The 25337-nt window shown below is 41.3% G+C and overlaps 1 protein-coding gene across 1 annotated transcript in view; it reads left to right on the top strand.

The window, feature by feature from the left end:
- Positions 1-25337, top strand: part of gli2a (GLI family zinc finger 2a) — a gene marked incomplete at both ends in the record, with an annotated part of 74731 nt that overhangs the window by 14239 nt on the left and 35155 nt on the right. Inside the window, one exon of the mRNA XM_083996438.1 lies at positions 19134-19239. Coding sequence (XP_083852564.1) covers positions 19134-19239 — 106 coding nt within the window. The remainder of the gene's footprint in view (positions 1-19133; positions 19240-25337) is intronic.

Genomic DNA, 25337 nt, shown 5'->3' with positions numbered 1-25337 from the left:
TAGTGTTCCGCTCCAGGTAATATTTCCTTCAGTGAGGCCAGACCAGCTCTACTGGTGGAGACTTGTAGGCGTCTGCAGGCCTGGAGGATGTGGGCTCAGGGGGGGTTGGGGGATTGGCAAAGCTGCCACCACCATAGGGACCTTCACCCATTAAAGGGGCTATTTGTAATATTTGTTATTGCTACGTAGCCAGCGTTAGCATTAACCTCTGCTTATTTGCCATGCATGTAAAGAGCTTCAGCCATCATTGCATTTACAAGACAAGAGTTGTTCCACGCCCGCTGGGCAGCATTACGTAGGCTACACGTCTTCAGGGCCAACTGCACTGGGATCAGCTGGGCATGCTAACCTCAGTAGAAGAAATAGAAGCAAGAGGCTGAAGTTTTGATGCTGAACTCACAATGTGTCGTCCAGAACCTTATGTAGACAGCTGTTAATGCTAATGTTAGCTGTGTAGCAATAGCAAAACTTACAGGCAGTTCCAATTGCAGTTACCTCATAAAATCTCCCCAAGTTTTAGAAGTTTGTAAAAGCCATTTGATGACAAATACAAGCACTTAAGATGGATACTGTAAAACTATCATCGCTAGTCCTGAAGTCATATGTTAAATCTGAAAAAGATTTGGTTTTTCACTTCTTTTAAATGCAGTTGAACTTGAAGTGGCCAGATCTTCATGAAAGTTTGAAGACTTGGCCATGATTTAGGAGAAGCAGCCTGAATTGGGTTTTTGAGGAAGTTAAAATGTTCACAAGCTAATTACAACTTGGTCTTATAAGATTGTTAATTATAGGCCTATGTGATGCAAACATTTGCTAAAAAGCATAAAACAATAAACCAAGAAACGGATTAACAGATGAGTTAAAGATGTCAGTTACCACTAGGGATGCACCGATGCATCTGCTGAACATCGGCCATCGCAAAACACTTATAGCAGCGGCCGATGCTTAGGCTATATTCTACTGATTCATAGGAGAAGCCTGTTTTTTTTCTCTCTTTTTTGGGGCGACGTGACTCTGTCGAGGTGTTCAACTTGTTAAAGTTAAGTGAGCACAAATGTCGTTTTTTGTAATGAAGGTTTATTTGTTTGCTTAGAGGTGTGTGCAATTGTGAATTGGTACCAGTATCGGCCCAGATTTATACAGTCAGTAATTACCACCCTCAAATTAACAAACTAAAACATTGGATTGCATAACAGACACAAACCCAAATCAACCAGGGCATAGACATGTTTTGTTCCTGTCAAATGGTGAAAAGCTTTTTGTGGAACGTTCATAAGGAGTGTCTCAGTGTCAGGTATTGTTTGAATATACCAACCAATGCAGAGAAGAGCTATTTTCACAGGTGTGTGCATTGACTTAACCCAAAAGTAGACTGCTTGTGGGAAATTGGCCTTGTACGTGTGTGTGTGAGTTCATGTGTGTGTGTATTACTCTGACTGTTTGGTTAGTGTTTCGCTCCAGCAGCTTGTCATAGCTGTAGAGATGGTAATTGGCCCAGACCTTGGCTGTGGGGGCAGAATGATGTAGTAACAACAAGACAAGGTTTTCATTCTGACTGACTGTACCTCTGCTCAGAGGACAGTTTAGCCTCGTCATGGTTGTCAAATACTGTGTTTGTGTTTCAGCTCCACTTTGTTGCAGCCTTTGTTATACACACTGGTATCGCAATGCTTTTACACACTAGCGAGTTGTGTTGCCCTTGCCCCCCTCACAGCTCTGTACTGAGAAGAAGAACAGTGGGGGTTCTGTAGGCTCATGTTCCACAGAGAACATCCTGAGAAATGTTTTCCTTAAAATGATTGCAGAGGTGAACACCTCCGCCTCCTCAGTCGTTTCACTATTCAAGACCTGTCTTGCTCAATTAGCTATAAAAGCACATTTAACTTGGATCGCGATGCCAGGAAGCATTTAATAATAATCCTATAATATCATATCATAATATAATATATTATATAATTTGTTGCTGACAACACATTTGTGTACACATTCATCTGTCTTTCTCCTCCAGTCATTAACTTTCTCCTCCTTCTCCTCCTCCACTCCCCCTCCCTCACTCCACTGCAGTTACTAGCACCATTAAGCTGTCATAACACGCCACATATAACCAGAGGTGATCCCGGGACTGAGTGAATCAGGCTGCCCCCCGGGGGGTGGAGGGGTGGGGGGTGGGGGGTGGGGGGGTGAGGCGCTGCGGCTGCCAAACAGGGTCGCTACCTCAGGGTCTGGGGATAGATAGGTACCACATGTAAGCAGAGGCAACCGCTGGCTCTAATAGGAGCTGACAAGTGGCGGTCTGACAGGGGAGATCAGATGACTTGGGGTGGCCTATTGCTATGGAAACAGAGCTCTGTTTCTATAGGCCCGATGAGAAAGTGGTTTGCTTTAAATAGAGATTTTGTACAGATGAAATATTTGAGTCATGGCTTCTGCTTGTTTTCACCACAAACTGGAAAGCTTTTTTTTTTTTTTTTTAAGTTTCAACATAGTGTTAACGGTGTGGGGAAGTCTGACACCTTTGTTGATGTCTGAGTTGTAGAAAATCCGATGAAGTCATGCATGCAAGTTGAACTGTATTGTGGGTAATGTAGGAAAAAGAATGTGTTATGGTGATTCTTCCTCAGGCTGAGACGATGACCACTGATTGACACCTATCATTTGCATTTGCACATTCACTACACAAAGGTGTATGCTATACTGTATGGTGCAGACACAACTTAATAAGTTATTATAAAATTAAGTTTAACTACTAGTTTCAAGTAGCCTACATGTCACCACCCAGTTCTGTATGTAGAAATGTGATCTAATATTCATGCACACCTGAAGAAACACAAAACTTCAAAAACTCAAATATCTTACCAAGAATATTTGTCTTATTTCTAGTCAAAACAAATCTCATTATACTTAAAATAAGACTTGTCACATAAAAAGTAGCTTGTTTTTAGAGACTTTTAACTTCTTTCAATCATATTTTCACTTGAAATAAGTAGAAAAATCTGAGAGTGGAGCAAGTTTTTCTTCCTTATTACAAGCACAAAAAACTTGCTTTCACTGGCAGATTTTTCTACTTATTTCAAGTGAAAATTTGTTTGAAACAAGTGAAAATTATCTAAAAACAAGTAAATGTCTTATTTTAAGTGGAAAACATTAGTTTTGAATAGGAATTAGACATTTTGACAAGAAATAAGACAAATATTCTTAGAAAGATTTAGAGTTTTTGCAGTGTAGGCCTACTGCAGTCCTGGGCCAGACAGAAAACACTATGGGCTAATACCTGAGTGATGTCAGATGAATAAGAGCATTGAGGTGTTGGGGTTTGATGGCTTTCAGGAGCTGGGTGGGGCCTCGTTGCTGCTTACTGGTAATAATCACTCTCTCCTGGAAAAACTTCACTAATGCCGAAACGGACTAAATCCCAACTGCCTTTACAGCCTTGATGGAGTCATGATTCATGGCCCCGTCTTCCAAACCACAGCACACAGCACTAACTTCACATGGTGTTCTTTGTGAGCGCTTAATGTGGTGCTTTTAAAGAGAAGATTAAGAATAATACAGTGGCAGCATGTGGCGTCTTTGCCAACAAGCGCTGGCTGATGAAAATCACAAGTGGGCCACATATGGATCATTATCAAGAGCCAGGCAGAAATTGTTAAAACATCAATTGGGGCTTTGAAGAGGGGCATAGGAAAAATACTTTCTAATCAAGGCCTTGCAAAAACAAAAACCACAAGCTCCAGAAAGATCATCCCCAACCAAAGGAGCCATATGGTTTTTGTTTGTTTGTTTCTATTGAAGGGAAACCCAAACTAAATAGTGTAAGAATTACATGATAAGTAAGTCTGTAATCATTGCTTCGTCCCTGTGGGGATTCTATTAAAGCAGCATTTTCTACCTGTAATAAATGGAATTCAGCTTTGGAAGCAGACTGTAAAGAGAATTTACCAAGGTTATTTTTTTTTCTTTCTTTTTGGATGGAGTCAAGATAAGCATATAAGACTTCAGCCTGGATTTGGTCTGGAGCCGAGAGTTTGGCGCGAGTCCACACTGTAATTGTTTCACTATGTCGCCGCTCAATTTTGCCGTCGCTGAGACTGAGATAGTATGGAACTCTCCTACATTAGGCTGTCTTATTATTATAGATCTTCAAAACATCACGGTTTTGATGGAATTCCACTTTTATCATTACTTCAGTCAGAGCAAGTAGTACGAGTCTTTTCAATTTGTTTCCCGAATGTTTTACATTGAGGTTGATGGAAACTCTGTGGCAGATACATGCCCACGTCTCTCACTCTCTGCCTGCAGCCTGTAATACAGGCTTTCTACTGTAAATTTGTCATATCCAGGCCCAAGTCAAATATGGTGCTGATGACATCACATGGGTTCAGTTTACACACCTGTCAAAGTGTCCCAAGATCCACAGGAGATATTCAGAATAAGCAGTTTCTACACAACACAACTATGCAACCAATCGTGATGTGTAACAGCGAGTGAGGTGGCCTCTCCAGTCATTTGACTGTGCTGTGATTGATTGTAATTTTCATTTCCATTTGGATATGTCATTTTTTCATTTTTTTTTTACATTTTCTGTAATTGTAAGTGAAGCCAACTGGGAATCCAGTGGAATAAAGTACAGATGATTTCATTTTTACTTGCTCCGTACCATGAACGGAAGCTGTGAAGACAGAAGTGTTTTATGCCGTCAATGAAAGTGGAGGCGGGGTAATTTGACCTGTCTTTAACAGTTTAATCACCTTACCCTCATTATTACAGGCAGTTCTCCAGCAATCACTAATGACCTAGCCTCGTTTCTATAGAGCCTATAGAGAACTATGACGAACATAGGTGAATGATGGACAGCTCACATTCTTTGTAGGAACAATTAACTTTGCCACTGTCCATTCATGGACTAAACCCCATAAATTAACTCTTCTATAGTAAAGATGACTTGGTTCTATGTGGCAAAGAAACCCATCCAGCTTTATAGTTGAACTGCATTCTTTGAAATCTGTGATGAAGGAACAGGATGTGACTATTCAGAACAAGATGTGAGAAGAAATGCTCTGTCAACACAACACTAAACGCTAAAGGCTTAACACATAAAGTGGAGGTCGGAGCCACAACCCCGACTTCCTCTGTATGTGCAAACTGTGCTCGCTGGAGTTTATCAGCTTAGTGAAAGTGACGAGTATCGTTAGGTTGTAAATTATCTAACACAGTATCGGGTAGAGTAGTCTATAGATAGGGTGCTGCCGGACCTAGAAATGAGTCGGCCCTGAAGAGCGGGGGTGTTTTTGTATGGATGATTGATATAAGGTCTGCTGTTAAAACGTGGCATCATCACTTGGTCCCATCTAGTCTTTTTTATTTTTTTATTTGTGGGAATCCCCATTAGCGATAAAGCACCACTGGTCTTACTGGGAACAGTACATTTAAAACATACATGAGTAAGACAAGACCACAAGAAGTAAAGAGAGACTCAATCAAATCTTTACAATACATATAAATCATCTTCCTAAAAAAAATATATATATATATAAGGCACTCCAGTGTACAGTTAAAAACTTTGTCATTGGCAGTGGTAGGAGTTCCATGATTTCATTGTATTCTTCAAGAAACTGGTGTTTGGCTTAGGAAGCATGAATCAGCTTCATGTTGCTTTTTGGCAACTGCCTTTCAAAAAAGCAAAAGAAAGAAAAAGTCAAATCATATAATCATTTGATTGATTGACTGCAACACTTTGAGATCTTTTTTCAAGCACAGCAGATGAGCGGACATACTTCATTTTCCAACGCTGCCTTTCCAGTATTTGAGCAAAATGTAAGAAAAGTTCCAAGAACACAAGATGTTCTTCATGTCTTAAACTAATATGACCCCTTGTCACCGTGGCGATGCATTTTAAGGGAGGAGAGACACAGAGGCCAGTGTGTGCCCTCCCTCCGCACTCAGATTGTGTTTACTATGCTGTTGAGATTTGCTTCTTGTATTGTGTGAACAAATCTTAGCGGTCCTGAATTGACTCCCGGGCTTCACTCCAAACATGGCAAGCATGGCCGACTGTGTGCAATCCTATTAGCTTTTACAGCTTGGCCATGTTGCCGTCTTCCTTACACATCAGCTATACCTGTTAATATGGTATTTAATTAGCATAGAAAAACCAATGATCATATCTGTTTTTAAAGGAAATTGAAGTGGGAACCCTCTGTGGTATTACATGTGGTTTTAAAGGTTGCTGGTTTAAATCTGCAGGCCTTCTGGTGAAATATGTGGGAATGCAACTTCTCTCTCAACAGCTACTACTGAAGTGGTTTTGAGCAAGGCACTCGCTAAATGACAACTGGTCCAGCAGGGTTGCTCAGTGTGGTCGCCAGTGGAGGCCTGTGGTTAAACTGGCCACATTCCCAGTGGGAATGTGTGCAACTATAAACAGAGAACTGGGACATGCGAAAAACAAGGTCGCCATTCATACTAATGAGCTGCAACGAGATGCAGAAAAATAAAAACTTATTACCAGCCAATAAGTTTTATATTCTCATAATGTACTCCCCTTTTTTCACCATAATATACTTTTATTGAATCGGGGGTTGCTATTATTCAATTTGGCATTTTCAATATGATTGAGAGTCCTTTCTGACCATATCCATAAAAAGTATTTGTCACATCAGAAGAGATTCCCCCACAGGCTTACCCTGAGGTGACTCAACTCTCTCCGTGTCGCACAAGGGAAGCAGCGCGTCGGCTAATTATATCACACAAAGCATTGTGTTTGTCAGCACGGCTCCTGTGACAAATGATTCCTTATCTTGAGGGCTGTTGTTTGTTGTTGCTGAGTAATGTCCCGCTCACTCCTGGCTCTCATCTCTGGAGCTTTTCAGAGGCCTCAGCTACTTCTCTGTCAGTCTCCAGGAGCCACGGTAACACAACACGTGCACATGTACGATGGAAGATGTGCAACTGATGCAATTTTCTGTTTTACCATCTCATCTTGCATCACTTGTAGAGTAACGCACAGGGAGCTCCTTTCCTCTTTCAGGTTCATAAATTCCCTTCATATAAAATGTGTTATTTATCTAACTTGCATACTTCCATAATAATAAAAAAAACATTTTATCATTTTATCATTATTCTTTCGTCTCATCCATGCAGGGTTGTCAGGCCAACATATACTGGCAAATAGATAGATAGATAGATAGATAAATAACCTCTCACACTTCACACAAATTAATTCAATGTGTCCAAAAACAACTCTGTCTCGTAACGTTCCGTTATTATCTCATAGCATGGTGAATGTGCAGGTCTCAACGTTTAGGAGTTGTTGGATTGTGTATTTGATGATTTTGATGAGGGAAACCAAGAAATCCCATTAGCCTCATTAGCGTAGCTCTGAGCAGCTCACGGCTCTGCTCCACCGTTCTAAAAATAGCTTGCACTGACAAATAAAGGTAACAAACCTACTCGTAAAACTATAGGGATTATGTCAATGGGCCATTTGCCAAAATGTTGAACTATCCCTTTAAACTGTGGGAGGGAAGAGATCCCAGACAGGAGAACATGCACACTTTCCACTTTCCATAGAAAGTGTCAGAACCTAGAACCCAGAACACTGTGGCGCCTGTAAAGGAGATGATGTACAGGAATAACATGAAGCATCAGGGTCTAACTTAGTTTCTCAGACTCTGGCTCTTTGGGGGATGTGGGCACCCAAAAGGCAGAGCAGCATTAAAAGCACATGTCCTGTGACCCGGCAGATCCCAGAGGTTGTAGCCCTAATCATTCATGTCACTGCTGACTCTGTGCCCTCCTCTTCTTCCCATTTCCTTCCCTCTAGACTTATCTCTGCATCAGCCAACTCTCTTTACTTCTTCTCACATTCTAGCCTGAAGCCACGGAGTCTTGTTTATTGGTTTCAGGAAGCAAAACTGATGCTTTTTAAATTCAACAGTGGGGGGAAAAAAAGTAGTGCTGCCAGTCCATGGACAATATAACTGTCCCTCAGTCCACCAGAGGCACCAGACCGTCACCTCCACCATTCAGTCATTCAAGCTGTCTCTAACATATGTGGTTGTATAGGTTTTGAAACTATAGCAACACACGTTTCTGCTTTCAAAACACTATAAAGTGAATTTTTATTCTGTTCCCATCTGAAACCAGTAGTCATGCTTCTTTTCTCTGTGACCGCTTGACAAGCTACAACACTAAATGGAAACCATGAAAACTTTTTTTTTTCCTTAAAATGAAGCACTTATTTTAATCCTTTACCTAATCAAGTTGTTCTTGTGCCTAAACCAATTGTGAACTTGCTATAAACGTAACTGCATGTTTATTATTGTAATAATCCCGGTGCTTATCTTTGTCGTCGTGGTTACAGAAGAATTAATTCATATTTTTAGAGTGCATTGGTAGTACTTGGAGTAACTACATGCCTGGTCCTCGTGGTTGACCAAAAGAGTACAGAGTCAGGGAGTCCAGTAAACTCTGTTACATCATGCACTTTTATTTAACCCTCTGTTAAAAAACAGTGGTTTTCAGAGCAGTATGAGAGAGGAACTGATGGTAGTGATATGTCTCTTCATCTTATTGTTCAGAGATGAGCTGAAGAGTTTGCAAAAACAACTGGAAGTTCTTTTTTTACTGTGTATTAGAACTTAGCAGGAGGAATTGTAAAGGTTGTTTTTATTTCAGGACAAGACGGAGCAAAATATCAAATTAGAATCACCAGCATCTTTTCCGTATAAAACATAAAGCCTAACAGATACGCAGGCAGTAGAATGAGGACCAAATGCTAACAAAAGAGGACAGGCAACACCTTCTAAAATCAGAAAAGTTGGCTGACTGAGGGAAGAAGGCTGCTGCGTTCATTGCGACTCCCTGTGATTAGGGAAGGGGGATACGGGTGAACAGGTGCATGGGGGGAGTCAGGCGGCGAGAGGGAAAGGCGAGAAAACGGGGGTTTACTGCGTAGCAGATGGAAGTGGGAGCCAGGTGAGTGAAACAGGTGAAGGTATCTGTTGGACAGGTGGAGAACAGCAGGTTTGCTGGTCTGCAAAAAAAGTCCATATAAATGAAGAAGTGAGAACGTGGGCAGGCTGGACAGAATTTACAAGGAGGAGGAGGAGGAGGAGGAGGAGGAGGAGGAGGAATGGGGACAAACTTTAAGAAAAAGAGTAAAAGCAGGGGAGCATTATCAGACTGAAGGGGGGGAGGGGAAGAAAATAACCTGAGAGCCAATCCAGTTGGTCAGAGGCCCTCTAACCTGCTTCACAGCTGTTTCTTGTTAGTGCTTTAAAACAAATTCCCAGAGTGAGATGGTTTCCTCGCTGAATCCTGCCCCGGAGAAAGAGGCCAGACAAGAAGGGGGTTTAGAAAAGACCCCGCCGCTGTGTGTCTGTGTGTGTGTGTGCATTTTTGTGTGTATATATAAACAGTGTAGTCTTAACGTTTTATCTTATCAGGATAGATGACCTGAGAGCACAGCTGACTGCACTTAAGATGCTCTGTCCTGTGTTATGGACGCCGCTAACAGTCAGCTGAGTTTCAGTCTTGATTTCTTCCTACGGTTACCGCTCTTTAAAATGATCGGCCCCCCGAACGGAGCCTCAGCAGCGACAGGCAGACAATGTTTAAAGTCACCGGGAGTGAGAGTTCACCTTTGATTCAACTTTGCTGAGAATAAACAAGTGTAGGGAAAGCCCATCACAGATGCTATAGTGTGCATATACAGAGGAAAGTGGAATAAAACAGTGAGTTTACTGTCACCTGTCAGCTTCGTAAGGCAAACACATCAGAAAGAGAAAGTAGGAGGATGTTAGTAAAGTCTGAAACGACCACATGGATGTAGAGCTGTTGTAAACTTGCGCTGCCATTAATGTCACTCTGATGCCATGAGTTTATTTAATAAAAAAAAAACCCTCCATGCTGATGGATATAACATTTTTTTTACCAACTTTAATTATTTTGAATCATTTTAAAGGCCTCTCGAGAAGAATTCAGCTTAACCCTTTCATGCATGGAGGTCACTACAGTGTACAGCTGTTTAAAAGTGTATTTTTCTCTATATATGCCTGCAATTTATGCATATTAGTCCACTCTAGTGGAAGCTATTGCATCATCCCATACAAAAAATCCCATTGGCTGACCATTGCAATGGGAAAAAGTAGTTATTGAAACCAAGATCGCCAAGAGTTCTTCATTCATCTTATATGATCGATGATATTTTATACAATACAAACCTGTACACTGTCCAGAAAGGAACAGACAAGCTGGCATTGACCTCAGAGGAGTTATGGTAATAATATGGTATTGCCATATGTCAGATACCCAAGATCCAGCATTATGCTTTGACAGGAAATATGATAAATGCTATAAGATATTATGAGAGAAGATGCTCAGTTCAGAGACTTGACAGGAATATGATAAACACCAGCTAGTCAAGATACTGTGAGGATCTACACTCAGTTCAGAGAGAATATATATTTATTTTGTAACCTTGTTTTACATCCCTAAAGATGAATAAAAACGCTTAGTGAAAAAAAAATCTTAATTGACTTAATTGACTACAGGGTAGTGGAGGAACCACCATTTCAACATAATACCATATTACAACTGTATAACTAACTGACAACTATACCTACATAACTACCATGTTATTACATTGATGTTTTTTACAATACAAAACGCATGAAGTACACTTGAGTGGACAGATAAATATATCTTTATATAACAAAGATAGAATGTTTTTGTTTTACATCCCTAAAGATGTATAAAAACACAAATCCTGACTGAGCTTCTCATAATTCATGCATGAGAGGGTTAATGTATGTCTGTGGGACAAAGACACATTTAACCGATCCGGCCCGACTGTTTGATGGAGACCAGGCGGGTTCCGTCCAGGAGAAACTCCCCAGCCTCCTGCTAAAGGGCCTGGAGAGCAGTCTCCCCGGGGGGGTGGGGGGCGCCTCACCTCAGGCTGACCCCCCGCAGCCCAGACAGCTTTAGATTGATGTGCGCTGCCTCCTTCTCCCACACACTGTGTGCTGTTTTGGGTATTTCCTTCTGCCTTTCCCTTCTTTCCTTTAAAGACAAAAAGGCCTGTTTACGAGTCGGGGAGGGTGAATGCTGAGCTTGCGCTGAGGATGCCGTCATCGGCCTCTGAGGACGCTCTTTGTGTGAACTGGCAGCTTCTCCATCAGCTGTGTCTGAGAGGTTAAAGGGCTCGCACAAGACTGAGGAGAAGTTCCCGCCGTTTGATGTTACTTCAATTTTATTGGTGCCAGAAACTGCTAAGCAAATGCTGCTCGGAGCCGAGAGAACGAATTGATGAAGTCATGCCTTAACCAGCTCATTACCAATTTTATATGTTGTTTTTTTAGGTAATAGCAGAAAACGCATACATCAAGCCATACAAACTTATATCAGAATCAGAAGAAAGGAGGCTCTGAGCCTCTCCTCTGATTGGTTTTGTGTTTTTTGTGTGATGAAATGAAAATATAGCAGATTTCAGGCACAGTGCACGGTTGGATGGTGAGTCCAGGTGGGCGGGGCTAGGCTTTGATAAAAAAAAAAGACTGGTTACAATATTATTTGATCATTCTAGTTTATTTATGTTCCGTTTGTTCATGTTGTAATTTATGTTGCATTCATTATATTTATTGTAATGCACCACATTAGAGTAGCGCTCTCAGTTTAGTTTGATTTGAATGTGCAACGACAATAAAGGCTTTCAATTCAGTTCAATGCAATTCAATAGAACCTAGACCAGATCTATAATCAAACTACACATGGAAATTTACCCTTAAAGATTATGTGAGCCCAGATATCACAATATACTGTGCAAGTATGCACCATGGAGGTTGAATAATACAATATTCTTTTGTAAATCGTAATATTAGTGTTGTACCTACTTCTAAGTGGCTAACTGGAAGTATTTCTCAATCATGCTCAGACCTGTGTTCTAAAGTCACAGTAAATTAGAGTTGTGATTACCCTGTCAGGAGGACAGACTGGCTAAATCAAGCTACCTGTTTGCTAACATAACAAAGGCTCCACCCCTGCACCCCTACACTCCCACTAAACACCCAGCACTCAGGCTGGGTGATGCATGGGAGTCATTAAGCAATGATCTCAATGTGCTACTGTGGAACACTAGTGATTATTTCACCCCTGCTAGGGTAAAGAAAAAACGTCTAGGTTAGATTTTTGTGCTTTAAAGTGGGACGTGGGTCCCAGTGGGTTGAGATAAAAACATTTTGCCGGAAAGATTTTTACAAAAAGCAAAAAAAAAAAAAAAAAAAATACAATTCTTAAAATGCAATGGTCCATGGGTAAAATCACATTTTAGAGCTCAAGTGTCTTAGACAAGCATTAATCTGCTTGAGCTTTCCCGTCTCCCCTGGTACTAAATGGGCTTTAGAATCACTGGCTAATGGCAACCCAGGTGAGATAAGGTCTTGGTAGCACTCGGTCTTTAGAACAATTAGGAGAGGCAATGCAGCACCTTGTAGGCCAGGTGATGGATCATACTCCTGGTGGGTTCGCAGAGGTTGATGCTGAGACCAAGGAGTGATTGTCTGAGGCCGGCGTACAGATCTGACAGAGACGGATTGCAGACGAGAGCGGCCAGCTGGGCCTGAGCAGGTTCTGTAAACACGCCAGGACAGGAACGGAGGCGGCCGCGGCCCGGGCTGCTGAACAACAGCCCTGCCAGATGATACAACACATCTGGGGAGGAGTTGGGTTTGGAGGGATGAGGGCGTCATGACAACAAAGTATAAACACAGGCCCGAGGCCCTGATAGCGCAACCTACTTGATCAGATGTTTATCTTGCGCTCGCTCGTTGAAAACACATTAACTTCACTGCATAAGGCCCCAGGGCGTGTTAGCTGCTAGCTGCTAGCTTCTTGTTTTGGTAAAATGGTTCATCATCTTTACTGTGTTAATTCAGTTACTTTCTCCACTCTCTGACATTCTTTTTAGCAGCAGGGAACAAGTAAATAAATGGTTAGCTATAGTTAGCAGCTAGCTGATGAATGTAGTGGAGCGAGTAACCAAGAAAACTTAAGTCCCAAGTATTTCTTGAGATGTCAGGGAGCTAAAATGAGAGTGAACACTATTATATTTAGCTAAATGCATTGAAACACAACTCTCACATTTTATTTTCATTCATTTATTAATTATTTGTTTTACCTTATGAATGTAAATGTATGCACAAAAGTCAATTTCTCATCTAAACCCAGGAAGCTTCACTAAAATGATGTTGAAAAACAGGAAGTAGGCCTACATGATCAAGAGTATACATCTCTGCATGCATTTTGGCACCTGCCAGTTTTTGCTCCAGTCAGTCTAAAAAAAAGTATTAAAGTTAAATACCCAGCAGCTCTAGCTACAGCTGCTGACTCACGGACATTTATAAATGTTCGTATTTGAAATATCTGATGCCCTAATGCACTATAGAGAAGTTGCAGCTTCAACCACAGTGCATTATTTGCACTGCTGTGGAATAACTACAGTGTAGCCTACTTCATAGCACATGCAGACTTTTTGCAGTTCACAAAGACTAATGAATTTCCGCCCAAACAATCTCTTGTCATTACGGAGACTATCGGGCTAATCCACTTTACCTTCTGCCCAAAATCCCCCTATCAATAAAAAAGGTATCATTTTACCTTCCCCAAGGGCTGTTAAAAGTAAAGAGCCACTCTGTTAAGACTTCCTTTCATAGATGGCAGTGGTTTTCGTGCTCTCCTGTAAGCCTCTAATCCCTCTGTCGCCATCACTCGTCCATGTGCTGCCCTAGAGGAAGCGACGTCTTGCAGACTAAACCTGCAGATCTCATGTTGTGTGTGTACTGCAGGATTCCCGGATTAGGCTAAACATACACTTTTTATTAACCTTGGGCATGGCACTTGCTGCAGTGTAACTTCGCACACAACCATCTAGGGAGTGAATCTGTTTTTTTTGTTGTTGTTTTTTGTGAGAAAGACATTTCTGTTCTCAAAGTAACATATTTGTGTTTGTGTCAGTCACTCTTGATGGTTTGCTCACTGAGAGTGAACTGCAGAACAAATCAGTGACTGTGTGTGTGTGTAATTGTGAGTGTGTGAGCGTGTATGCATGCACATGAGCATTTGTGTATAGCCGTTGGCACGGCACTGTGTAGTTAGGACCCAGGCCAACTTTTTCTGCTGGAATTTCCTGTCTGAATCGAGCACCCCCACCTCTCCTACTCCTCTGCTCTTCACTTCTCTCTTTCTTTGTGCGCTTCGCCTCCTCTGTTTCTCACTGCCCTTTTCTCTCAGAGCACAACAAAGGCGTTTTTTTTTTTTTTTTTCTGAAAATTATTCCTGGCCTGGCCTGGCCTGGCCCCTCAGGGCATTATTATTATCATTGAGTACTTCCTCGAAGACATGAGCCCACTTCACTCTCCACTTCAGCGTGGTCCTGATCAGGGACTTCATTTGGACATAATAAGAGGGCACATTTCCTTCTCCTTTCTCTGAGTCATGAGACTCGGAGCGGCCTTTGTTAACATTGAACACCTGGCATTGTCTTTAGGGAGAGATCAAACCGGGGCTTTAAGATGCAAACTTAAAAAGGGAGATGTGGGGCTGCCCTGCTGCTCGGCAGGATGTTTAGCAGGTCTCATTATGGGGGCTGAGGGGCAAAGATATGTTCAGTCTTAAAACAAACACGTTATGGGAGATCAGAGCAGATACGCTGCCTGTAAACCACCACCAGTCAAAGGCTCCTGTGGGCTGGATTGATTCGTGATATAAGATTACACTAACACAAAAGCCCCTCAGTGCACCGTGCACGGTACACTTAAGTTAATTTTGAGTCCCTGCCATAGTTTACAAAATTAGATCCCTGCAGAGGACCTTGCACAGCCTCGTGTAAAAAGACAAAGATCCAGTGAAGTTTAAAGAACTGTAGTCAGTACGCATTGTAGGTAAAATATAGGCTACTGTGTATACACAGGTAACCATGACACTGAAAGCGAGACATCTACCTTCTGATCTATGAAATATTTCCTGTGTAAATTTGTACCTGTGGTAGCTAAGAAGATGTTTGGAAATAGCAACACAACACGCCCCCGTTGGTGAGGGCATGTCGCTTCAGGCGCTGGTAAAAGTCTGAGAAATAGATACATGATTTTAAATGCTTATTAGCCGCTCAAACTTGAGACAGGATTTTTACACCTAAAGGAAATGAGTTTCCCTGCTGCGGCTCAGTGTCATTTTATCATGTAGTAAAAGTTGAGACAAGTTGTGTTATTGTGAGCTCACGTTCTCCGCACTGTCTGTTAAATGAGGAGCAGGGTGGAGTAACCTTGCGTGCCAACACACCCACGGGGGGACACGTGGACGGTAAATCAAGAAACTGAGGCGTGTGAATCGTCCCGGCCATGTACCTGTCGGTATTTGTCCCTGCAGCCCGGAAAACAATGCAGCTGTCTGAGTGATGGAGGGGGCTGTCCGGCCCTTCTCACCCCCACAGTCAGCAGCACCGACCCGGGAGTCGGCCTCTTGGGGACTTGGTTCTTGCTGCTATTTGTTTTTGTGTGTTTGTGAGAACTTTTTTCTGAATTTTATTAATTAAAGGACCATATTCTATAAAGGCAGATACCAGGTCTAGGTCCTATATTAACACAGTGAATGTATCAAAGGCTCAGTCCAAGACATGCATACAGCCTGTAGACACTGAGCCTTAAAGCCAGTCGTCAGGACCTCTGTTACATTGTGATGTCACAACCAATCTGGAGTGGCGTGTTATACCTGACATCTGCTCTATTTTTTTTTCTCACTTTATTTATTGGTTTTCACAATTGAAAATGTAACAGCATATATACAGAAATGCAAGAACACCCCCCCCCCCCCCCCCTCCATCCTAGAGGACAAGCAAAAAACACATTGCTCTAATTTAATTGAACTTAGAAAACAGTGAGCCAATCAGAAGAGTCTCTCTTCTTACTAGCGCTCCAGAGAGAAGAATATTTGATCATATTTGATGCTGATTAGGTGTCTCCCAGGAATAGGTTTAAATGAATAGAAGATAAAGAAGAAGATAAATTACAATGGAAAGGAAATCTTAAGAAAAAAAGAGTAGAATCCAAGGTTTTGGGGACCGTTTGGGGAATAAAGAGTAAGGTCTTTTTGTTAGGTAGATTTATGATTAATTCTCTACTACAACTCAAAGCAGCTGTAGTACTGGCCTGACTTCCAGCACAACCTGTCTTTGTCATGGTTGAGCCTCCTTGTCCCCTGCTCTCCACTGGAGATGTGCCAGGCAGCACAAGCAGAGGGCACCTCTCAGACAAAGCCTCAACTTCTGGCTCCACTTGTGAAACAAAGCGCAAACCTCTTTTCCCATCTCTCACTCCCTCTCGCTCATTTACTCGGCGCCTCTTCTGGCTTTTTCACACACACAAGTTGACTCAGAATTGGCGACCGGTCTCACACACAAAAGTGATGAAGGGTCACTGGCTGAGATCCAGCAGCATGGATCTTGATAGAAGCACAAAGCCCTCGGCCTTCAGAGCTCAAAGACAAGAGGAGATAAGGAGTGTGGGGGCACTAGACACATTTTTACAACTCACTTTGCCTCAACAGATATATATATACCTTCTTTCTTCTTTTTATTATTCCCTGAGCGTATGTGTGGAACATTTTGACTTTTTTTTTTTTTTTGAAGACAAGCACTTGGTGATACTAATCTAAACTAATTTCTAACATTATTTTCTTTAGCCTCAAGCAATGCAGAGAAAATCTGACAGGGAAGACTGTTGACTGTTTTTTTTTGTTTGTTTGTTTTTTTTATAGAATTTCTAAATAGAAATAGATTCCATGGATATTAAAGTTATGCAGCATTCCTCTCACAAAAAAAAAATCCTTAAAAATTAATTTTTTTCTAAAAAAAAAATCTATAAACCACTTTATTCTCATCAATACAAATTATGGAGGGGAGACACATTTTGACAGTTTTTCGTTTGTTGATGAAGTTCAGACTCAGTTTCTGACAGGAGATTGTTTGTCCATCTGATACCTTCACTGACATGCTGTTAAGATTCATCTGCTATTTTGTTTCAACTGCTTTTCGCTACAGTATCTACTCATAGAGGTGGATGATGGTCATACAACCTGCGTTTGGCCTCATCATTGTTAGTGCAGAATAACCTGACTGATAAAATATAAAACCTTTTCTAAATTAAGACTCAGATAGTTTGCTTTTACTTTGATTGTATCATGATCATCTGAGGATAAACCCTTGGACATTTACACTCAGTGGATGTATTATGCTTCATCTTCATCCCCAGTGTCTTCTCTTACCACTTGAAGTGTAGCATTACATGAAAAATCTCCGGGGCCAGGGGGAAGAGTTCATTTGCAAAAGCAGATAAGAGCTAAGGCTTTGTAATTATTCTTTGAATAGTGTTGTTTTCAATAAAACTTTATTTTTTTGAGATATGTCTGTTTTGTTACATCTCAAAGTCACTCAACTTTGGTTTGAATGATATCACCTTATGTAAGTAAAAAATAAAAAATGAAGATTCTAGAAGTTATCTGCTTTTGCAAATGAACTCTTCAAATACAAATACAATTCTATGTCAATATGACATTTAAATGGTAGACTGTTAATGGTTATTAAAGCTCCAAAATGCCACACCAGTCAAATGGTCCACAGTTCAGAGCTGCCTTTAAGGGGACTCTACTGAATGAACTAAGAAGATGATGGTGCATCGTTATGATGATTGCCTCATTTACAACAACAAAGGCTTCAATCAGGGTTAAGTAGCATTAATGTCTGTCATTGTAACCAGCATCACCTAAAAACAACAGCCAGTGTTCTGTCGTTGCCTTCAGGCACAGTTTCCTGTCACACCTTGTTTTCACAGCGAGTCAGGAGCCCGGAGGCACGTCTCACACAGGAAGGTGTTTTTAGAAACGCAAACTTGGAAAAGAAAAGGAATTTGCTGTGATTATACTGACAAACACAGGGTTTTAGATTAAAAACATACAACTATGAATTCTTATTTTTTCATGCAGAAGAACAAACACTTTCCTTAATGGTAGGAAAGGTAACCAGCAACACTTATAGATGCGATACTCAAATTTAACTGAAAAATGTGATCTGCTGTCTTCATAAGTTCAGTATAATGTATTCTGCTTGCCACAAATATGTTGTGTATTTAGTGTGAAAAATCAAATCAAATAGTTAGAAGTTTAACTGCAATACAAAAAAAATCTAATTTCAAAATTAAACCTAAAACTAGCTACAGCATTGAATACCCAAAAGTAAGGAGAAAAGGAAAGCTGAAGTTGAGCACTTTATTCTAGACATGTTCCAATTTCCACCCAAGCTCAGTTACCCTATCAGATGGAGATAATGATCTGCTCCCACTGAGTATTGACCTTTGACCTTGGTGGTCTCTGCTTCCAGACCATCCCAGGGTTCCTGAACCATGCACAGCCAAAAGATCCTAGTAGCAGGAATCAACCCAAGGGAGCTCGAATGCTTCATGTTCTACCTCTCTCCACAATGTGGTCATTAACACGTGTGCTGCTGTTTTTTTTTTGTTTTTTTTTTCTCTGCATCAAAACCAAAGTAATATGGAACTGTGTAGAATTAGTAGGCCTTTGGTCTATTATTAGAGCTCCCATCCTCCCCTCAATCAGTATAATAATGTCTCTACTCAGTCATTATGACAGTAATTAATGAAGATCGTCTGTGTTGTTCTAATGAGACTTCCCTCAAGCCACCAGACCGTTTATGGCAGGAAATGCTAGATTCATGCATTCTTTGTCTCACACATAAAAACACGTTCATTGTTGTGTAAAACCTGCTTTGGTCTTACGGGATAGAGCCAGTCATTAATGAACATGCTGTTCTTGGAGCAAAAGCCACAGACAATGTAGAAGGTTTCAATTACTGCTGCATTACGGGAACAGTAAAATGGTACAGTTGCATCTCATGCTGCGTCGTTGGCGCTAGTCAGGAAATGTATTTCAGCCTTAAGATTTGTCTGTCTTGGATTTGTCCTCCTGCAGCTTGAAGAAATGTGTCATTGTTTTAATCCGATGCATGTGTTTCTCTCTGATCTGATTGTTCTTGGTGTGTGACTCTTTTTCTTTCTTTGCACTCACAGGTACCCACCACCTCTTCCCCCCGTTTCACGCACCGATCCCCATCGACATGAGACACCATGAGGGGCGCTACCATTATGAGCCACACCCAATTCATGCTATGCATGGGTAAGCATCTTTAGATACATTCTTAATAACATTATTAAAATCAGCTTAAGTCCCACATTAGACATTTTTTCCAGTGTTGTATTTGTTTCCAGTGTTGATCCATAAGAAGGCTGAAGCTCTAGTCACAACAGCTCTGACTGGCTGAGTGCCTTCTAAATAAATGAATAAATAGATAGATAGATAAATAAATATATAAATAAATAAATGAACAAAATTTCAATGAATGAATGATTCCAGGTAAAAACAGACAGTGGGTTCAAGTGGACATGGCTGAGAGCACTTGCTGATTTGTTGTGACATCACAAAGTAACAGAAGTCCTGATGGCTGGTTTTAAGTTTTGCATTCAATTTTACAGGCTGGTTGCATTTCACTGTCTGCTTTGACATCATTAACATAAAGTATTTCATTATGAACCCAGAAAAGTTGATAGAACATAAATAAAATCTGTATAAATTATATTTTTACACAGTACGGAAGGTAAGACCTTCAATCAACTTTTTTTAAATGATTAGTTTGTCCTTTGCAATCGAAAATCGGTCATTTATTTACAATAGTTTTATTATATCGGCATTCCTGTGAAAGTAACCATAGCTCATACTTGTGAGCATGGATGAAGTGCTGCTTTGTCCACTGAGACTATCTCAAGTGTGCAGTTTTGTGAAGGTTTTGAAGGCAGACATGAGCTAAAAACCCACTGTCAGGAACCCAGTCTTGATAGAACCATGGGATTGTCTGTCTTTTCACTACCACGCTAAACAATTTGTCAGCAGCGGGGCTGGAAAAAACACTTCCTGCGTCAGGGCTTCAGTGAGAGAGCCCCATTCAAACACATCAAAGCCAGACAAGACACGCAGCGCAAAGAACGACACAGAGATGAAGAGGATGAAGAGAGACAAGCCACATTATCAGCAGCGCAACACAGTGTTAACATTTCCTTTCCTAACATTTCATGGTTCGTGGACTTGGAGAGCTCTGTAGTGCTGGCATCACCCGACAGAAAGGTGCTCTGCCAAGGCACATTGTCTGAAGAAGAACGTCTCAGCTGAGAGGAACCGTAGTGAAAGAGCACAGACGCTTCACTGAAGTAAAGGTGGCAGCAATTCTTAATATATTAAAACACTTTTCAAAAGAAAAACGCTGACTATTAAAGGCCCTAAATGATAGATGTCCATGTTTTCTTAGATTATAAAGCTGATCTATTTTCAATATACTGTGGAATTATTCAAGTCCCCAGTCCACAGAGTAGAGAACACAACCTCTATTCAAAAAAAAAAAACGGGCCTTAAAACAAGCTGTCAGAACTTCTGTTACTTTGTGATGTCACAAAATACCAATCACTGGTTTCAGCTGTTCCCCAACTCCTGCTCTCCTCCTCTGGGTGTTTTTTATCTGAAATCTGCCATGTTTTTTTTAATAGATCACTCAAAAACATTTAGCTAATCAGAGGAGAGACTCAGAGCCTCCTCTCTTCTGATTGGCTCATGGACCTGTTTTTAGTAGAGCTCTAGAGAAAGGCCTATGAATAGATGAAAAGAAGAGGTCAAACTACATTGAGATTATTTTTATATCCTCTCATGGATCAACACTTAAATGAGATATACAGTATATCACACTCATATTTATTGGTTTTAATAAAACAAAATCATTTTAAAAACAAAAACTAGTATTGCTTAGCACTTGCTTGGTTTGCCACCTTCTGTCCCAACTTGACCTAAAAAGAAACACTCATTTATTTTGCAACTCCATTAATGTGGCATTACCATACGAGTGTGGCCTTCTTAACTTTGCTGGGGCCTTCCTGTGCTTATCTCAAATATTCAAATCCAGGAAGGGAACTCGGGAGGAAGAAGATCAATAGAGGTTTTGTGAGAACTGTGCTGTTACATTTAAATTCAGCAAGATCAGGTGATACAAGGCGCAGGCAGAGCTATTCATCACCTGCAAAGCAAAGGGGGGAGAAAAAGTTGGGACTGCGCGCCCAGTTTGTTTTGATTAATGTTTTGTGATGCTGACAGAGTGCCCCTACTAATTCATCAAGACCTCGATCCAGCTGTCGTTTTAACAACCTGCGAAAATTCACACAATTACTGCACGTCGCCACAGCGAAATGGAGCATGGTGTCAGAGCTGCTGTCTGCTGGCAGCACGGCGTCACCGGCTGCACGGTTACATGTCAGGGTTTTGGTTTTTTAGGCTGAAAGATTGTGTTAACTCCTGTGTGTTCAAACAATACAAACAGCACAGCTGCTTACAAACACCGGTAACATGCACTTTGTCATCACTATTTGTATGTAACATAATGAGGGCTGGTGGCCGGTCGGCCCCGGCTGTCATGCTATAGATCCTGCAGTAATTACCCTCATGCATGCTACCTGGCGTACAAGCTTACAATGTAAGGACTGATATAGGCAGTTGACGTTCTTCATATCATATGCAGTATTGCAAAGTGTAACCTTGGTTACAAGCCATTTTCTGTCTTTTCAGGCCATGAAATATCAAAGACTGGATTTTTTCCCATGACATTTCATTGCATCTTATTTTGTTCCAGTTGTTTCCTTCCATTTATTGAATCCTTTTCATATAATGTGTCATTTGTAAACCAAACATCTTAGCAACTGGAAGCACTTTGGCATTTATGGGTTTCTGTCCATAGACTGCTTGGGTTGAGGCTCAGTGTTTGTGTTGATGTCATCTACATCATCAGTTTCACTTTGAATGGACAGAGTGGAGGGTGTGAGCATATGCAATGGAGCTAATATGAAGCAGTTGTGTGGTTTATTTCAGTGTGTTTTTGTTGTTTGTTAGTTTTTTTGTGGAGACAAGAAATGCAGGGAGAGCAGGGGAATGTAGGCTGTAAAGGTTGGTTGTGATACTTTTGTGGTTAATTGCCCAGGCACATTGTAAGGAACATTGTGGTTTTCTAACATGCATTAAATAGTTATATCATCCTACAGGGTAATTATGCTTCAACAGGTGAGGTTTTCTGAAGTGCAGTGTGTCTGGTAAAGGCAACCACGCCCCAAGGTTTAGTCTGATCCACACTTGTAAAGCCTGCAGTGCAGTGAATTTAAAAAAACAAGCAATGTGATACAAGTGTGAAATTGATAGACAAGTGCAAGTCATAGCTTGCTTCTTTTTTTCTTTTCTTTTTTTTACCTTTGCTACTTGGGTAGTTGCTGCATTAAGTGTTGTTTCAGAGCCAATCCCAGTCCAGCAGTGGTTTGACAGTCTTAACAATTTCTTACTGAGAATCTGTGAAACAATAGTCAGCGTAACACAAGGTTGCACTGTCAGAAGACGGGGCATTTTTACAAATGCATCTTTCAGCACATTTCCGAATGCTCGATCCAGGATTTAAAAGTAGAAACCTTCCGACTGTGGTCTCCCATGCTTTTCACGAAACGTACTGTAGCATACCAGAGGGGGAGAAACGTGCCATATCTGCCTCTGGAACGCATTAAGATGAGTCTCTTGTGGGATAACAGAACAACTTTAAACGTAGAAACAGCACTTACGCGCTTGTTTGCCGCTACATATTGTAGAGTCGGGCATCTTCTGTGCGAACCCACAAGCCAGGAAAGCCAGCCACCGTGCCAACATGTTTGACTGGGTAATTAGCATCCAAAATCCAGCCTTCCGTTCCCAGAACCTCAACGACAACGCAACGGATGAGAAAAACAGATCCCCCGCTCATTCCACAGCCCGTATTTATGCTTTTTGGGAAGCAGTCGGGGGGCAAATTGCAGCACTGAAAAGTTGAAATATGCCCAAGGTTTTTGTGTTGCAGAGCTGTGGCCTACACCGCCCATGTACACACACAGATGTGGTCCCTGCTCACCAGGCAGCGGGCCTGCTCGGGGCCCCGCAGCACCACCACAGCTCGGAATGTGTTGATTAAATAGAGTTTACAGATACAGCCATTTGAGTTGATGTTGTTTTCTTTTCTTTTCTTCCTTTCATTGTTTTGGTTTTGTTAACATGGAAAAGGAGGAGGGTGGGAAGACGGGTGGGAGGCCCATGGTGGGGGCTCAAATCTGACGATTGGCTGTCAGTGGTTTTGTCAGACGTGTAGTTATCCTACATTGTTGTCCGCTGGCTCCGGCTCCGGCTCCGGCTCATCGTCATGGCTAATGTTTGGATTTGGATGCTCCACCAAAAGTGCAGCCAGGAATGTGGTGCTGAAAAGACAAGGGACCTATTAATCAAAAGACTGTGAAGTTGCAAGTCAATAGCCTGAAATTTTCACGCTTTATCGCACGGTCTCAACATAATTTCCTTGCACTCAAAAAAGACCAAATGGTATGTGACAGCAGTGGAGCTGAATAATGGATAATTATCCTTTGTATAATCCCATCTCATTTAAGTATATTATCCCATCGTCTGACATAGTTCTGTCGGGACGCCTCCCCTCTCTACACAGACTTTGCTTCCCAGGGAGTACAGTATCAAGTTGTGTCCAAATCCTCAGCATCCTGATCAGGGCCCCAAAAACAACTAAGGCAGGATCTTAGCATGTCCCCTGTGGGGTAGCGCGGTCATTTATCTTGATCGCCGTGGCTGCTCAGAAGTACAGAAAGGGAGTGTGTCACATCATAATTCATCCCACCCTGAGCCAGTAGGGAAAATGCCAGAGAGGCAAATAGTAACTTCTTGGTCAGCGAGGAGGGCAGGAAGGCAGGCAGAGACACAGAAATGGAACTGTATCACCTTACTTTGAAAACAGGTTACTTGGGCAGCATCTTGTGGTAGTTACTTTTTTTTTTTTTTTTTTTAATGGATCATTTTCAAAGTCACCAGAGCCACTAAACTAATTTGTCTGCATGGTTTATTCAAATGAAAATGATCACAACAAAATAAGCTTTTAAAAAAAAATTTGTCTTGTGTTTGTATCTATGGTGAATATACCCTTTCTCTTGTCTTTAAAGGGATAGTTCACCCAAAATTCAAATTTCACTCATTATCACCCTCATTTCAACTAAGACCTGTGAGAATTTTCAGAGTCCTCCGTTCCTTCTCTGAGTTACGGGGGGGTCTGCGCAGCAGTATTTGTCCATATAATGGTTGTCAATGGATACCAACTTTCTTCGTCCAAAAAGACACACCAAAAAACATCCAAATACCTCCATAGTGCTCGTCTGTAATGTCCCTCTTGTATTGAAGCCCCGACATGAGAAATTGTTCCGAAAAAAATTAAATAAGTCTATATTTTAAGCTTGTTTGTAGCGGAAGCTCCCAGTGTCTCAGTTCACTGACCAGCGGAACAATTTCTCATGTCGGGGCTTCAATACAAGAGGGACATTACAGACGAGCAGTATGGAGGTATTTGGATGTTTTTTGGTGTGTCTTTTTGGACGAAGAAAGTTGGTATCCATTGACAACCATTATATGGACAAATACTGCTGTGCGGACCCCCCCGTAACTCAGAGAAGGGACAGAGGACTCTGAAAATTCTCACAGCTCTTAGTCAACATGAGGGTGAGTAGATAATGAGTGACATTTGAATTTTGGGTGAACTATCCCTTTAAGTGTGGTGAGTTCACTTGAAATGAGTCGATGTTCTTATGTAGTTTCCTATTTTAGGAGACTAATTTCACTGCTGCACACCTGCTCAATCACTGCAATTAAGTGACCACCAAGTAAAAGTCAGGCTACATCCACACCTGTTTAAAACACATCACTTAAAATCCAGTTCTGATGTCCATACTGCTGTGGAGTTTCCAAGCCCCCATGACAAGACTTTTCGGTTTCTTTCATTTAGACCTATATTGAAACGCTGCTGCCCCATTTTCATTTTAAAACACAGTTGGTTCAGTTTCAGTCTGGATGAGCAGAAGCTGAAACTTTTGGGAAAGACTGAGTCCCTGATCACACATAACCTCATTTATAAAAGTTTCATCCTATGCACATGGCCCTTCAATGCCATGATCACCTTAAATGGTAGTATATGGACTTTATCTACGTTCTTACTACTCATTTACACCCTTTCATCAAGCTTTTTTCACCTACATATTGCACCGTTTTCTATCGTACACATTCATACACTGATGATGCATCAGGGTTTTTGTTTTTTGTTTTTTTTTGCATCAGTAGGCTATGTC

The sequence above is a fragment of the Trachurus trachurus genome (genome assembly GCF_905171665.1).
Source record: "Trachurus trachurus genome assembly, chromosome: 21".
NCBI classification, from domain to species: Eukaryota; Metazoa; Chordata; class Actinopteri; order Carangiformes; family Carangidae; genus Trachurus; species Trachurus trachurus.
Note: the sequence above shows the minus strand (reverse complement) of the source record. Positions and strands in the feature narration are given on the sequence as shown.